The sequence below is a fragment of the Nuphar pumila genome, chromosome 5 (genome assembly GCF_984573655.1).
Source record: "Nuphar pumila chromosome 5, dmNupPumi1.hap1.1, whole genome shotgun sequence".
Classification (NCBI taxonomy): Eukaryota; Viridiplantae; Streptophyta; class Magnoliopsida; order Nymphaeales; family Nymphaeaceae; genus Nuphar; species Nuphar pumila.
Genome location: NC_143253.1, coordinates 54,254,802 through 54,272,522, shown reverse-complemented (window position 1 = coordinate 54,272,522; position 17,721 = coordinate 54,254,802). Strand labels below are relative to the sequence as shown.

Genomic DNA, 17,721 nt, shown 5'->3' with positions numbered 1-17,721 from the left:
GACACCATCCGATATGCTTGGCGTTGTACATTCTGTGGCATAAAGTAGTTTCATAGCTCAGTTTTGAAGGCCTCAAAAGTATCTATTACGCAATGCCCTCTTTCCATGTCGCTACGTTTCTGTCTCCACCAGGCTATGGCATCTTCGTCAAGCAGATTTGCTGCAACCTTCACCCTGAGATCTTCGGCCAGTACATTCTGAATATCCAGATAGTCTTCCATCTGGAACAAAAAATTCTCAATGACCTTGCTGTCTCATCTATCTTTGATGGCCTATCGTCATTTCCACCATTTAGGGTCATTGTCTGCTGCAATGTGCGGTTCTTCAATTGAAGCTCCCCTACTTAAATCTGCAGGGCGGTCATTGTCGTGGTCAGCGACGTAACCTGTCTCACCAACAAGTTCACCTGCTCTTGCAGGCTTGTTACCTCGTCGTCCATTACTCCGAACGACTCAACTGCCCGTGAAATCGCTTTTTCGTGCGAAGTCACATCAGCCACCAATCTATTAATAGTCTCGTCCATTTGCTCATGGCCCCGGGGTGAACCCATCTCCTCGGTCTCGGTGATTGCCTTACCTTTGGTGCTTCGCAAGTTGTATTGGGGCACCACGATGTCTTGCTCATAAATCGCAGTCTGTCGGCGCGTCTCTTGACACCGACTCTTGAGTCCCTTTCTCAGTTCGAGAACGGGCTCAGGTACCACTTGTCACGGGCTTATTTCTTCAACAGGCCAGTGCGGCGCGACGGTCTTTCTTTATCGTCGCAAGCCTTTCCGGTCGCTCGCTTGCCGTTGCGGAAGCTTTGAGTATAGAGAATGCAAGAGAGCGAAAGAGAAAAGCGGGAGAGAAATTGCAATCACTTGAAGGTAATCACAACGAGGGTGAACAAAGAAAGCTCAACGCATTTGCATTCATTCACTATTTTGCCCACACTCATTTCAGTTTTGATCTACAGGCTAACCCTTCAGGGTATTGATCAACCTGAACCAAAGTACAAGGGTAGCGCGGAGAAAGAGTTAAGTGACTCAACACTTACATCATGACTCAACCAAAGCAAAACCGACTCTAGACACAACTATACAAAGTAGGTCACAAGGGATCAGCCTTAATCCTTTTCATTATTTTGTAATAATAACAGCATTACAAGACCACAACCACAAAGAATATATCATACAGGAATTCTTGCATCTTCTCTATTTTACCATTTGTATTCACTCTACACACACATTTATTCATACATAGATACATGCAGACACAGATGCTAATTCTCGGTATTCACTCTACGCACACACACACACACACACACACACACACACACACACACACACATATATATATATATATATATATACATACACAAAAGACACTAATGCACTATGGATTGCTGTTGTGACCTGCAGGTCATGTGTGTTTTGTCCCTGTACATTTGGTGTGCTGCAGCTGATCCTTCCGATCCAGGAGTTTTCAAGTCAACGAAGTATTTGAAAATTTGCAGCAGTAAACAACAGTCTAGCCCCAAAGAAACTAACATTGGTGTTGGATCTTCTTCATCAAAGAATGATGCAAATGCTGCCACTGTTAAAGTTGGCGATGAGGAACTGAATAAAGTTATGGACACAGATATTGCAGACAATCATTCCTATAGCAACACAGAGAAAAAGAACGTGTGCTTTTATGTTCTCTATATGTGCTTGGCCTTGTTGGCATGGTGTCCATTGGCTCTTGTTACAAGTTTCCATTGTTCACATGAGCAGTCTTCAGAACCACAAACAAGTGAAGATTGCATGTTTTACTGCAGCCTTTGCAAAGTAGAAGTATGCGGCTGTCCTTGTGGGAATACAGATACAATTGTTCCTCATTGCAAATTATGAGTTGGCATATATGCTTTACATTATTATAGGCATGGAAGTACATGCATGTATTTTATATATCTAAATCCATAGAAGCTTATTGGCCAGATTGCATGTAGGAAGATATCCATCAGTTAACAATTTCAGACACACCCATCCACACTATCACATAAAAAAACATATGTTTTATACTGTTATGATTTTTGAAGACTAATAATTTCACAGGTTTACTGTTGTTTGTTGGAGATTGTCATGTAAAGAGTCCTATCTTACTTGGGTAGATGTGATAGGAGTTGAGGCCCATGGTTATTTCAGTCTTTAAGTTAGAAATAATTACTGATTGGCAGTTCTCTGATTCTTTGTATGATGTTATTAAGTTGAAAATGCAATCTGTCTAGCGGCAATATGGCCAATGTCTGCATCTAAGATTAAATATTTTGATGTTTTGGGGCATCCCACAAGCGAAGATATGGGCCATTTCTCCTTCTCTAGCATGCACTAGGCCTTGTTTCTTCTCTTTCTCAATATTTCATCCACTATTAGAGCTACATCTTCACATCCAGGTACTCTTCAAGGTCTGGTCTCTTATTCTATTGTTCTTGATCCTGTTTATTACTCTTATTTGAATCTTATATCTGTTTATTTTTGCTTCTTTTTTTCAAGAATAACCCTCCATTTCCTTTATTCCTCATAGGCAGCCAACATGCTACCTTCAAGCATGCAAAGATTGCAGATGGGTTGAAGTTTTGAACGAGGAAATTACTGTTTTGCATACATGGAATATAGTCGACAAACCTACAGATAAGAATGCTACCATGTGCAAGTAGGCCCATAAAATCAAACATAAGTTAGATGGTTGCATTGAAAGATTCAAGGCACATTTAGTGGAAAAAATCTACATTTAGGAATATGGCTGGATTATGTTGTAACATTCAACCTATTTATAAAGATGGGAATAATCAGATTAAGCCTTTCCTTTGTCATGGACTCATGATCCATGATTGAGGTCTATATCAATGGATGTTAAGAATGTTCCTGCATGTGATCTGAAAGAAAAAGTTTATATGAACCAGCCACTAGGATATTGGAGAAAGATCCATAAAAGGTATTTAGTTTCAAAAGTGTTTTTATGGTCTGAAGCAAATCATAGAGCCTGTCACATGGATACGGCTGAAGACATGGGGATACATCCATTTTTATGAAGTTTTCAGTGTAACTAATATACAGGGGTATACAGAACGGCAGTCAAGATGGAGTATCTGTGTGACATAGCATAGAGCTTGATTTCAAAATTTTTAATGAAATAACTCATATGGTTTTAGTAGAAGTCCAATTGTTTATTCGTTGTTAACATCAGGGATCATGGAACAATGTATTTGTATATGTAGATGATATAGTTGTCAAAGTGTTTATCTTTGGTTCACATTAATGAGGTGAAAGAATACATTAAACAAAATTCTAAATGAAAGATTTGGGTCATCTCAGATTTGTTTCAGGAGTGGAGGTTGATAGAGGACTAGGACATGTTTTAGCAAAAAAATATGATGGATGTATTAAAGAAGTGGGATAAAAGACTGCAAGGAAACAGGTATACCATTTCCTCTATATATCAATGATTAAAGGGTGAAGGACAAACTAATGCGGAAGCCTAGGAACACCATTGGGGCTCTATAGTGCCTGACTTTCACTTGACTATATATTTCTTATGTAGTTAATTTGTTTACAGTCCCTTGAGTTTGTTATTAAAAGCAATAAAACACATATTATGATGCATAAAAATAACACTTGATGAAAGGTTGAAGCTTGTGAAGACAACGAAACATTTATTGATCATAAAGGTTTTTTACATGCTGATTAGGCAGCAGACTCAGAGGTGAGAAGATCTATATATCTAGTTATTGTGTACCTTAGAAAAATCTATATTTCATAAAACCATAGCTGGATCCAGTATAGTAGTAGAATACAGGTCTATGGCCTCCTAACTGTAGAAGTGACTTGGGTTAGTCCTTTGCTCATCACTTAAATCAATGTGTGGGCAGATCTGCTGTATACTGTGACAAACAAAGTGCCATTAAAATTGTGGTGAACTGTTAAAATATACATGTAATCAATATATTTATATATATATATATATATATATATATATATATATATATATATATATATATAAATATATTCACCCATACCCGATAAGGGGTATTTCTGTAAAATCGCCCAATAGGGGCAGTATAGTCTTTTTCCTTTTTTTACTTTTTCTTTTCTTTTTCCTTTTTCTCCTTTTTCTTTATTTTTTCTTTTTCTTTTTTGTGCATTAAATGCACCTTCATTGGGGGCCCCAACAAGGAGTCGTTGGGCCCCCAACGGTCACAATTGTGACCGTTGGGAGCCCAACGACACCTTGTTGGGTCTCCCAATGGTGCCTTTTCTCTCCTTTCTCTAAACCCTCTCTCACTCCTCTCTTGCCTATAAATAAGTGGGGTCTCCTCCTTTGTAATGTGTGGCTTCTTCAAGCCCTTTAGTGCATTTATAAGATTTTATGCTTTCTAGCCATTATTGGCTTTTGTGTATGTCCTCTTTTGGACTTGTTCTTTGATTTCTATGTGTGAATGTCCATTGTAGGACATACATTTCTTTTCCGCATATTTCATTACATGGTATCAGAGCCTTGGTTGTGCTCTTGATTCATATAGCTAGTTGTCTTGTTCTATCTCTCTTTGCTTGTCCTCCATTGTTGATTATATAATGGAAGGAGAACAAAAGATTGATCTCTTCTTCAAGCTCAATGGTACTAACTATATGATGTGGGCCGCCGCCATGGAGAACAACCTCAAAGGTAAAAAGCTTTGGGGATACGTTATGGGCACCATTAGGGAACCTCAACTTCAACTTACGAAAATAGATGGTGATCAAGAAAAAGCCCTAGAAGGAAATGCTCGCATGAAGGCTATTGAAGATCACCAATCCAAGGTTGAAGATTGGGAAAGTAAGCATGCAAAAATTCTTGCATGGTTCATGAACAACGTGGAGTTAAAGATTTGCGCCAACATTGCTAAATTCCGCCTAGCAAATGAAGCATGGTTCTTTATGAAAGGTATGTATACCCAAAAAGACCTTGCTCGTCAATTCTTTATCCAAGAAAAAATTCGTACCATTAAGCAAGGTGAAATGAGTGTAAGAGATTACTATAACACTCTTGGCCCTTTGTGGGATGAGTTATCTCTTCTTGAACCTAAATGGGTATCAAGTGAAGATGTGGAAATGCGAAGAGAACAAATGAAGAAAGAACACTTTTTCCAATTTTTACATGGGCTTAGGCCCGAATATGAACAAGTGAGGTCCTCCCTCCTTCATAGATCCAAACCACTTCCTTTGGAAGATGCAATAGCCGAAATATGCCAAGAGGAAACATGTCTTGGTATGATTAAAGGAGGAGATGAAGTTCTTGCCGTGACTAAACCCGGCAATCATATGAAAACCTACAAGCCTCCACACTTTGGGAGGCAAAATAACTATAATGGCAATTATAGGAAAGCCATTTGCCATCATTGCCAAGAACCGGGTCATATAAGACCTAATTGTCCAAAGATAAATGAACCTCCAAAAGGTAAAGTTGCTATTATTGAAGAAATCCCGCAAAAGAAGGAGGAGCCAATGAAAGGGAAAGAGTCTTTCTCCCTTGCTCAACTATCCGAAGCACTTCAAATCCTACTCAAGTCACCATCAACTTCGGGAGCCGCCATTGCCTCTTCTTCTCCTCCAGGTACGCCTTCTTGGATTCTTGACTCTGGAGCATCTTTTCATATGACCCCTATTGAAAATGGACTATCCAATGTATGTAGCAACTCCAAAAATTCCTATGTTTCCACCGCCGATGGTACCTCTTTACAAGTTAAAAGTTTTGGAACCTTAGATTTTTCAAAAGATTTTTTTGTGCCAAATGTAAGAGTAGTACCTCAACTTAATTTAAATCTTTTATCTGTCTCTCAAATATGTGATCATGGATGTGAAATCTCCTTCTCAACCCAAGATTGCTCTATACAGGATCTCCAGTCCGGGAAGCGGATTGGGCAAGGCCATAGGAGGGGAGATCTCTACTACATGACCAATTTGAAACTTCCTACTAACTCATTTTGTAATCATGTCCAAGATAAAAATATAGAAACTTGGCATCAAAGACTTGGACATCCAAGCTTCTCAAAAATGTACTCCTTTCCTTTTGGAAAGAAATTTTGTAATGAGAAACATTTTGTTTGTAAGAGTTGTATTTTTGGAAAAATGAAATCCACCCCCTTTCCAAAGAGAACATTTGTGTCAAAAAGACCCTTTGAACTAGTTCATTCGGATGTTTGGGGTCCTTCTCCGGTCATATCAAAAGGAGGATACTCGTATTATGTTACTTTCATTGATGATTTCACTCGATATGTGTGGATATATTTTCTCAATCTAAAATCCGAAGTCTTTAACTTTTTTAAAAAGTTTCATATGATTGTCAAAAATCAATTTTCAACTAATATCTCCATTCTTCGATCCGATTCCGGTGGAGAATATCTATCAAATGAATTTCAAGAATATTTGGAAACCAATGGAATTTGTCATCAAAGGTCATGTTCTAGGACTCCCCAACAAAACGGTCTAGCCGAAAGAAAGCATAGACATATCTTGGAAACCTCTAGGACTCTTCTCATTTCCAAAGAAATTCCAAAATGCTATTGGGCCGAAGCCGCCTTAACCTCTACTTATTTGATAAATAGGATGATATCCTCATCTCTACAAAATATATCTCCATATGAAAAACTTTTTGAAAGAACACCCGATTTTAATAGATTAAGAATTTTTGGGTGTAAGTGTTTTGTCCTTACACATAAAAGAGATAAGTTATCTCCCAAAGCTATCGAATGTGTGTTCTTAGGATACGGAGAAAATCAAAAGGGTTTTAGGTGCTTCGATCCCAAAAGCAACAAACTATATGTATCCAAAGATGTTACCTTTTTAGAAAATGAGAACGGTTTTGAGAAAAATAAAGATATTGATGAAAGCGAATATGCTTTCTTATTTGATCTTCTCTCTCAAGAAGATGTGACTCCCCACGTTGAGGATGTTTCTAATGATTTAGAGGATACTCCTCTTAGTAATGTTGAAAATGGAAGTAATGATGTTGAAAATAGGTTAATTCAAACCTATGCTAGGCGTGGTCAAGAAACTCCCATTAGTGCGTTAGAAAAATATTCTCAAAGTTCCAACATAGAAGAAACCTCTTTAAGGAGATCTAGCCGGATCTCCAATCCACCAAATAGGTTTGTTTCCTATGAGTCCCTAACACCTAAATATAGGGCATGCCTAATTGCATTACACTCTTATCATGAACCATCACACTATAATGAAGCCAAAAACATTCCTCAATGGGTTGAAGCCATGAAACTAGAACTTAGTGCCCTTGAAAAGGCTAAAACTTGGGAAATATCTTCATTACCCACTGGAAAGAAGTCTATTGGATGTAGATGGGTCTTCAAAATTAAAACTAAAAGTGATGGGTCATTAGAGCGTTATAAAGCTAGGTTGGTAGCCAAAGGGTATGCTCAAGAGTACGGAATAGATTATGAAGAAACCTTCGCTCCCGTAGCTAGAATGACTAGTGTTAGGACTCTTATTGCAGTTGCATCCGTTAAAAAATGGCCTATCTATCAATTGGATGTTAAGAACGCATTTCTTAATGGCAAATTAAGTGAAGAGGTCTATATGGATCCTCCACCGGGAGTATCTATTGGTGAAAACAAAATACTTAAACTAAAAAAGGCACTATATGGGTTAAAACAAGCTCCGAAAGCTTGGCATGACAGATTTAGCAGTGTAATGACTAGTTTGAATTTTCGTTCATGTTATACTGACACTGCGTTGTTTGTGAAAAGTGCAGGATCTTCAGTAGTGATTCTACTACTATATGTTGATGATATGATCATCACTGGAAGTGATGAACAAGGAATCCATGATATTAAGAAAGTTTTAAAAGAAAATTTTGATATGTCTGACCTTGGTTTCTTAAGATATTTTTTAGGTATTGAAGTTGCCTACTCTCCCCGAGGGTATATTCTCTCTCAGATGAAACTTGCTGCTGACATTTGTTCCAAATCTGGCATTTCCGATGATAAGAAGGCAGACACCCCTGAGGTCATCAATGCAAAGTTAAGGTTGGAAGATGGAACACTTCTCGAGAATCCTACTCCCTACCGGCAACTTGTTGGGGCCCTGACCTACTTATCCATCTCTCGGCCAGACATAGCTCATGCAGTTCACTCAGTCAGTCAGTTTCAACATGCACCTACATCTGTGCACATGAGTGCAGTCTTAAGAATAGTCAGATACATTAAAAACACCATAACTAAGGGAGTTTTTCTTTCCTCTTCATCATCTCTTGATTTAATTGCTTATACTGATACTGATTGGGGAGGAAACCCTAATGATAGAGTCTCAACTACCGGTTTTTGTATTTTCCTAGGTGACTCTATGATCTCTTGGAGATGCAAGAAGCAGCAAAATGTGTCATTATCCTCAACTGAAGCGGAATATCGTGCAATGGCCACTACAACCATGGAGCTTGTATGGCTTAGAAGTCTCCTCAATGATATGGGCGTAATCATCTCCACTCCTTCGAAGATGTGTTGTGATAACAAAAGTGCCATTTACATTGCAAGCAATCACACCTTCCATGAGCGGACTAAACACATAGAGATGGACTGCCACTATGTTCGAGATGAATACTTAAAAGGAACCATAGCATTGCCCTACGTCACATCCGAGTACCAGTTGGCGGACTTCTTCACTAAAGCTCTTGCTACTCCTCGTTTCATGTTTCTTCTCAACAAGCTTTCGGTTGTATCCCTGTAAAGCTTGAGGGGGGGTGTTAAAATATACATGTAATCAATATATTTATATATATATATATATATAAATATATTCACCCATACCCGATAAGGGGTATTTCTGTAAAATCGCCCAATAGGGGCAGTATAGTCTTTTTCCTTTTTTTACTTTTTCTTTTCTTTTTCCTTTTTCTCCTTTTTCTTTTTCTTTTTTGTGCATTAAATGCACCTTCATTGGGGGCCCCAACAAGGAGTCGTTGGGCCCCCAACGGTCACAATTGTGACCGTTGGGAGCCCAACGACACCTTGTTGGGTCTCCCAATGGTGCCTTTTCTCTCCTTTCTCTAAACCCTCTCTCACTCCTCTCTTGCCTATAAATAAGTGGGGTCTCCCCCTTTGTAATGTGTGGCTTCTTCAAGCCCTTTAGTGCATTTATAAGATTTTATGCTTTCTAGCCATTATTGGCTTTTGTGTATGTCCTCTTTTGGACTTGTTCTTTGATTTCTATGTGTGAATGTCCATTGTAGGACATACATTTCTTTTCCGCATATTTCATTACATGAACACCTATGCATCATTGGGAAATGAAACATGTTCAAATAGATCAACATTTTATGTGGGAGAACATAGAAAATAAAAAAAATAGAATTTCAGTTCGTTTGGACAAAAAGTTAGGTTGTTGACGTATTCAGGGAGTGACTTTCCATGGCCCACATTGGTTTCTTAAAGACTAGCTGTCTATAATAATAGCTTATCCACATCTTAGGTGAGGCAAGCTGCTTATAATATTCCTGTATGTATTACTCTCAAATGGGAAACAGAACAGCGATACACTTTACTCCATCCCCATTGAGTTAGATTCAGGAAATTGTCATGTCATCTGGTCATTGCTACCCCCAACTCCTACTGTAGCTTGTTGAAAGTCCCAACTCCACTTGCACCAAGCAACATCATTGATTCACCATCTGATGCTATTTTCTGCCAATTTCGTGACTGTTTGCTATGATACTCTTTATACCTCACATCTTGCAGGCACTTACCACATTTGAGTGTTCCGATTCCATCGGCTCTCACTTTTCATGCTTGTAGCCATGTCAAAAACGCCAAGGTCACAACCATAAAATTTTAATATGAAAAATCTACATGATAGGTTGCTGCCGCCCAATCCAAGCAGCAAAGTTGACAGCGATTATGCAGAAAACTCCTGCTACAATAGTGAAGTGTTTACATTAGTAATTTTTTTGCTTTAACCTCATACTACAGGTATAAAAATTATAACTCATAATTAAATTCACTTTCTAGCTCTCATGTTGAAACCATTCTGTTCCTTGTTCTAACTGCTGTTTGTAGCCTGCTACCAAAATACCAAAAAAGGCCCCATTACCAAACACCTTCCACATTGAGAGGCTGAGAGGAAGCATGAACACATGGCTGGAGGAGCTACAACACTATGATGTAGGGCATTGGCATGCCCAAAAATTTCAATATGTTCTTCTCTTTACAAATTAAAGTGAATCAACAATTCTCTACTGTTAGGATCTTCATACAAGTAGTAAATAAGGTTTTCAAGTTGAGAATCTATGAACACATGGCTGGAGGAGCTACAACACTATGATGTAGGACATTGGCGTGCCCAAAAATTTCAATATGTTCTTCTCTTTACAAATTAAAGTGAATCAACAATTCTCTACTGTTAGGATCTGCATACAAGTAGTAAATAAGGTTTTCAAGTTGAGAATCTATGAAATGTTCAGCTATCATGTATGCAAAGAAACTTTTTAGTAATGTGCCTGCCCAAATTGTTTGATAAAAAAGATCATCTAGCTCAGCATCTTGTCCTGGTTCACAAGGTATTCACATACTCAAATCCAAAAAAATTGTCAATTTTGGTCTCCAGTAATCGACAAAATTACTTTCAATTAAATGTGCATTGTTGCATGCTTGATTGACTGACCTGCATTTGTTTAAGGATACATGTCCAATTTATGAAGTTCACACATTTTTTAGGTTTTCATATTGTACATCTGAACAATTGATTTCAATTGTGAATTTTTCCAGGTGTCTGTATTGGTAACACATTTTCTGATAAACTTGATCGAATGCAGGTTTTCAAATACAGTAAGCATTGTAGAGTTTGTGACAAGTGTGTTGATGGTTTTGATCATCACTGCCGGGTATTAAACAAGGACCACCACTGTTTGGAATGCTACTGACCCATTCTGAGACTATCTCATACCATTCCAATTTTTTGTTGCAGTGGCTTAACAACTGCATAGGCAGAAAAAATTATCGACGGTTTTTTGCACTGATGATGTCAGCTCTTCTCTTGGTAAGCTACAGGTTTCTGTCTGTATCCCGTATATCGAGTGATTGGATCACTTGCAATACAAACTGGCACCAGATGCCCCTGCTGTCTGCACATTGTCCATGATCTATACCTTTTTCTATCTGTTCCTGCTATTTCTGTTGCATGTTCCTTTACCTACTCCATATTGAGCCACTATGCATTTTTTACAGTAAAACAATTGTCCAAGCATCTAAGTTTGCTGACTACCAGTACTGCATCCATGGATCCAGCATTAGAGAACAATCTAGGAAGCATTTGATTCTTGGTCCTTTTCATTTTCATTGACTATTGACAGGTATCCATTGTTTGTCCACCTTGGGCTTGAGCTTGCAGCTTATTCTACAATGGTCGACCGGGATCCTTGTGCTGATTTGCTGTTTCCTTGAGCGAAAGCGGTTCAACATGGAGATCATTGCAAAGTTGGGGAGTACTTTCTCTTTGGTTCCCTTTGTTGTTGTAGTGGTGAGTTTTCTTTTTTCTTGCTTTCTTTTGAATATTTGTTTATGCATGACTGTGTCATGGAGTGTGTCTTCTTTTACAGGCCTCTTGCACTCTCCTGGCTATACTGGCTACTTTACCACTTGCACAACTATTTTTTTTTCATGTGATCCTTATTAAAAAGGTTTGTACTTCTCATCATCATAATCCCATGTTGCATATACCTGCTTAACTATGTCACATAGGTGCGGGTGCGGATGCGGCGATGTGGCACTTTAAAAAAACTTGGGTGTGTGGAGGGTATATATATATATATAAATATAATTTTTAACAGTTTTAAGTTAACACTACGTGTATGAGTGTGCATTTATGTATTTATATATATAATATAGATAAAAATGGACTTGATTAGGGTTAACTGAATCTACTTTTGGATAGAAATGGACCTCAGTGTGGTGGACTTCACCTAACACAAAGGAAGCTGTGTCCAAGTCCAAGTGTCGCACTCGTTTAGGTGTGGGTGCGACGCGGGTGCGGTGCCCTGTTAGAAGAGTCCGTATGACATAGCTGCTTAATTATTCTGAGCAATGCAATTGGCCTGAGACTAGTGGTGAAGTAGTTTGACTTATCATTCTTCATAATTTGATTATTCCTTCTGTTTTCTATTTTTATACAATTTATTGTTTTGCATGTTGGCGGTCATGTTTCTGATTGGATTCTTTTAGTTTTTTTTAATATTTGTATTTATGCATCTTAGCTGGGTTCATGTCAGTCATTACATGACATGGCCAGGTTTTATTCCTGACTTGATACTAAAATGTGGATGCGTGACAGGGAATCAGCACCTATGATTACATCATTGCTTTAAGAGAGCAGGAACAACTGGGATTGGGGGATCGACAGAGTCCAGAGACATCTCCAGTTAGTTCACTTACTGGATTGAGCAGTACTAGCTCCTTTAATGCTTTTCATCGTGGTGCTTGGTGTACTCCACCACGACTATTTGTTGAGGATCAGGTACTATTGGTGACGATTTATAGCCTTTAAAGCTCTCATTAGTGATATGTCTTGGCACTTTTACTTGATGTGCAGATATAGAGATGTATACAAAAGATATTGTTTTATGAGTTTGGATAAGATAATCTCTTTTTGCCAAGAAGGCCATGAATGTCATACTGTATGATATGGGTGCTGCTATGTAATGTAATATACACCACTGTGGGCTCTGCCTTTGTATCTGGAAGGCAAAAGATTGCTCATTATCCAACTTCTGCACCTTGAAGATCCAGGCAGTGCCAATCTGAGAGGTGTTAGTTTGCTTCTTATCAATTGCTGATTAGATAGTGTAAGATTAAAATTATATCACTTTAGGCACTTGTTAGTTGGCTTCAGATTTAAATCTTTCTGGCATTTTGTTTGCCTGAATCAGCATTTGCAGACTGCAAGTGATCCAGGGAGTTGGGTGTAATTTCTCAGTATGTTTATTTTGATTGGAATATGTCTGTCAGATCAATCCCTGAGTAATGCAACTAACTTTTGTATTTTAATTGGGGTGGAGTTACCTCAACTAAATCAAAAGTGACCTAGGGAACCTTTTTGACTAATTGGATTCCTGAAGGAAAAGTTCACTTTATGATGTGTTTCACTTTTAGGCTCTGTTTGGGATCCCATATTTGATGGTGTTATGATGGATTGGCAACACCCACCACCGTTTGGTATCCTGTATCTACCAAATCCGTGGAGATAGGAATGGGATTTGACCTGCCCATCTCCCAAAACTAGCTACAACCCAGAGAGGATGTTGTTGGCAACTCCGGCCTCCATCACCCATCTTGAAGCCCTCCCTGACTGCCTCCTGTCACCTGTTCCACCTACCTCCTTAACACATCCATTTTCCCAACAACCCCTGCTCTTCTACTTCTGTCATTCTACCTCCATTCCTCTGTCAAAAGAGGTGGCGCTGCAAATTTTGGAGATGTGCAGAAAGGAGAGAAATGATGACAATTTTTGTTCTTCCACTGCCAAGGCACTCAGTTTGTGCTTTTGTATCCTCTCTGTGTAGTTTGTCAAGGACCACCTTTTGCTAGGGCACAAGATGAATGTTGAGTTCCTCCCTTGCTCTTATTCCACTATTCCAAAACATGGGATGGAGTTCCTTCTCATCTTTGGTTCTTCTTTCTTGCTTTGCTATATTCGTGCTATTGAGATGATGAGATATGAAAACCTGAAAGCAAACATCAACTTCAGTCAAGGGTTAGAAATAACACAAGGATGATGACTTTTCACCTTTCATTGGTAGCATATTATGTTCTCTTGGAGGGGAAAACCATTAATTTCACTCGTTCATGTGGCACAAGAAAGCAAACTAACAAGGCCAAATCCTGGATATTGTAGCTTCACATATTATATTACTGTCTGTGAGCTGGTAGTTGGCAGGAAGATACCAACTCCAACCAAAACCCTAACATGGAGTCCAAACAGCCTTGTGATTTTGCAAATCATAACGCTTCCAAATCCTGGAATTGTCAAATCCAGGATTTGGCATCTCAGCACCAAATACATGTTCCCAAACCGAGCCTTGGTTGAAAATGAGCACTTTTTTTTCACCAGTTTGGAAATAATTTTGATATAAGTTTCTGTAATTTCAATAAAGATCTATGAGAGAATCTGTTTTCTTATCCCATTGGTGTCTCAATGCATACCATCATCAAACTCCATAAAATCTCATGCAAAGTACAGACTTGGCCCTGTATGTTGATGTCAGATTAGGTTTTTTTAGCTGATCAGTTGATTATGTTCTTCCAGTTTGATGTGGTCCCAACGGATGCTGGCATGTCATCTTCAAGCAATAGAGCGCCTTATGATGAACCATCTAAAAGACAAAATCGATCTGTAAAGATCAGTCCTTGGATGCTGGCACGCCTGAATGCTGAGGAGGTTTCAAGGGCAGCTGCTCAGGCCAGGAAGAAGTCCAAAATCCTGCAGCCTGTCATGAGACCGGAGGTGCAAACAGGATTAGAAACAGATAGCAGCCTTGGTAGTGGAAGCGATCGTATGGCTTGCAGGCTTGACAACAGGAGGCACAACAATAAGCGACTCAGGGTCCCAGTTGAACCCATAGCAAACATATCATCTACAGCATCTGATTATAGCCTTCTGAGCATGAATAATGACAATGACTCAGTTGCAGAAACTTCAACTAGCCTTGCTCCACTCCAGCTAGAAGCACGGAGTGCTTTTCGTACAAGCCGAGCAATGTCATCTGTTGGTATCACGGTTTCTTCTCCTGAGAGTAGTCTCGATTCACCTGATCTCCATCCAGTTCGAGTGTTGTCATCTGGTGTTGAAGATCTACAAGGGATTGCAGCTCTTACCAAAGCTGATGCACAGAAAGATGTTCAGCTCTTAAGATCCACGAGTGATGGATATGAACCATCTGGAGGAGAAGATGCTGACCAATTCCTGCCAAGAGCATTGCATAGGTCATCAAATTGGAGTGGCCTCTTCCTTGGATCTGGTCATGTTAATCCAGGTGCAGCAACACCAGTGGAACTGCATCAGAATGAAAGGTTTTCTAAATCCTAGCTATCATCATCTTCCACCATAGACAAAGCAGATTTCAAAGAGTTGTAGCTGGAGCTGCATGTATTTTGAGCTCTCTAGTTTGGAAGGAGTGGATTCTTTGATAACTTGCACAAGGGCTTTAATCTGTGCTGTTTCTGTTGAGGATCCTGTACTGACCTCGCTGCCAAAAGTTCATGAGAGGATGGAGCATATGGACCACAGCTGGGTAGGCAGGTGAAATGGTTGTGTTTTGAACAGGCATGTATTTGTAGGACAAATTTTAGTGCCATTTTTCTGCCCCAGATGTGAAAATTGTAACATGCAAGTTGTTTGGTGTATGTACTTTTTACATTTTTAATTGCTCTTGTACGAATTACTGCACTGCAGGCTCCATTAGTGGTTATCTGATTTTTTTTTCCCTGCTCAAAATGGGATAAGTATGACTTGCATGGACTTGCTAGATTTTCCGAGTGCATTTGTTTGAAACCTTTTGGCAAAGCTTTTATTGGAGTTGGAACTTGTGTCTGGATACAATTAATTCAAATTGCTGAGAGGAATTTGAATGTGAAAACAATGCCAATGTTTGGCTTTATGCTTTTATTGACTAGTTGCAAATAGAGAATTGGAGGCCGGACATACATCACTAGTGGCAAAATTACCACGTTAAACCGGCAGTTATCAGAGAAAAGTGGAAGCGCACCACTGTTATTCTCCAAAGAGAAGAAAGAAAAGAAAAACCCTCCCCCATGTTTCTCATAACTCTCTTCCTGGCTTGATCAACCTGTTTGGCGGCTTTCAGTATTTCAGCGAATCGATGGGGAGAATTTTGAGACCAACTTGAAGCTTTATCAGCCAAAAACACTGTTGAAGTTTTATCTACCTGAATCTGGAGTTGGAAGAACTTGGCGATGTTGAGAAGTAGCCGTGAATTTCTTGTAAACTTTTGTATATTTGCTGGATTCAAGGAAAGAATGCAGGTAAAGAGAGCTCTGATCTGCTGACTTCCTCTTCCGTGCATTTGCTGTCAGATAGATACAAAGACCTGCTGTTCTTGTAAAAGAGGCATCCCATGATAGTGTCGATCAGAATAACAATCGAGTACATGTAAACGAGCAATGGCCCCTCCCATACTACCGACAGAGGCATCCCATGTGAAAGCTTGTATGTCCTCACCACTCTGTAGTGAAAGAGGCACTCGATGGCAGCCAGACCAAGATTTACAGGCAGCACCAGCAATAATGCAGTAGCTGCTCTGTCCTTGATCAGTATACATGCTCTGAGAATGGCCACAAGTCCGCTGCACTTCTTCATCCCTGAAACAATCATGGCAAGATTGCAGATGATCACCGTGTTTGCGACGACAATTGAGTAGAAAACCGAGCCTATGGAAGACAGAAGTATTGTATTGACGGGAGAAGAGAGACTGAGAATGTCGACGGCACTGAAGGCAAGGAAGAGGAAAGAGAATGCTGTGGCATTCGACGCAAAGATGAAGACGATGGAAGTGAGGTATGTGATGAAAAGCTTCTTCCACAGGAAAGGAAGGGAGCTGAACAGCCCAGACAAGGGTGCCTTGCCGGTTGGAGCAGCATGAAGTGTACGGACGATGACGCAGGCCTTGGCCAGTAGGAGGAAGGATAAGGTGAAAGGGATAGAGGTGAGAAAGGAAACGATGTTCTGAGAGAGCTTTAGATGGAGGAAAGTGAATCTGGAATGAGGGAAACCACCAGCGTTGAAAAGGCTCTCTAAGCGAGAGCAAAGGCTGCGCGTCAAGGTTGACGAAGAGGTTGAGACTGCGAGGAGAATGGAGGCTGAAGCAGGGAAGAAGAGAAGGGTGGCTACTGAGGTAAAGAACAGGTAGTGCTGAAAGAATAGGTGGACCGATCTCCTGACTATATTGGTGCTCTCCATGAGGATTAGGAAAGGTTAGCAGAGCTTCCTTCTGCTATTTCTGCAGAGAGAGAGAGAGAGAGAGAGAGAGAGAGAGAGAGAGAGAGAGAGAGAGAGAGAGGTGGTGAGGAAGGGATGGAGGGAGCTTGGCAATTTTATGTCTTTGAAGAGAAAAGAGGAAGAGGTTGAGTTTGGTGACTGCTGATACGGATACTTTGGGAGTTTGGAGGGGAGGGCGATGGGGGGGTCATATAGATAGCTGTTTACGTTTTGTGAGCACGGGGCCTTCTGACTGACATTGTCGTTGGGCTGATACTTCGCCGGGGTGCCGGGGTGGCAGCAGGCCTGGGTCTGGGGAGAAGGTGCTGACCCTTTTGCCTCAGGTTCAACTCTCAGGTGTGCGGGTGCCTTGAACTGGTGGGCTTAGTAAGGGCTTCGGTGTCTGTGACTTCACCCGAGGCTTATCTTTCAGGGAGGGGAGGTGGGCCCATTAAGTGACCTGCCTCTTTGGCAAGGGTTCCTCGTCATCATAAAAGACATTCTCGTTGGGCTGCCTTTGGTTGGTGACTAGTTCAGCTTGGCTCTTTTGGTTTAAGCTTCTTCATCTCATCTCATATATGGACTTTCTTCAAATCAAGAAGGAAGGCGTCATCTAGCAGTTGTGGGACTATCCTAGTCTAACAAAACAACCAATTAGGTCGGTTGCTAAGTTTTTTTAACCCAAGATCATAATAATGATGAAATCATGTGGTTGGTGCTCCTTCTTCAACCTTGTG

General features: G+C 40.0%; 2 protein-coding genes across 3 annotated transcripts in view; one reads left to right on the top strand and one right to left on the bottom strand.

The window, feature by feature from the left end:
* The window catches only part of LOC149837617 (putative protein S-acyltransferase 22), a 32,813-nt gene extending 17,329 nt beyond the window's left edge, over positions 1-15,484 (top strand). Inside the window, exons 3-9 of one of the 2 annotated variants that reach the window (XM_090006149.1) lie at positions 1,400-1,813; positions 10,812-10,880; positions 10,964-11,035; positions 11,387-11,515; positions 11,595-11,675; positions 12,326-12,508; positions 14,297-15,484. In XM_090006149.1, the coding sequence (XP_089862275.1) occupies positions 1,400-1,813; positions 10,812-10,880; positions 10,964-11,035; positions 11,387-11,515; positions 11,595-11,675; positions 12,326-12,508; positions 14,297-15,076 (1,728 nt within the window). In that variant the 3' untranslated portion in view covers positions 15,077-15,484. The remainder of the gene's footprint in view (positions 1-1,399; positions 1,814-10,811; positions 10,881-10,963; positions 11,036-11,386; positions 11,516-11,594; positions 11,676-12,325; positions 12,509-14,296) is intronic. The other variant, XM_090006150.1, reaches the window with a different exon arrangement.
* Positions 15,485-16,015: 531 nt separating this feature from the next.
* On the bottom strand, positions 16,016-16,966 carry LOC149837616 (uncharacterized). The gene has a single exon (XM_090008076.1). It carries the CDS (start codon positions 16,964-16,966, stop codon positions 16,016-16,018), a length of 951 nt encoding a protein of 316 aa, XP_089864202.1.
* Positions 16,967-17,721: the final 755 nt, after the last annotated feature.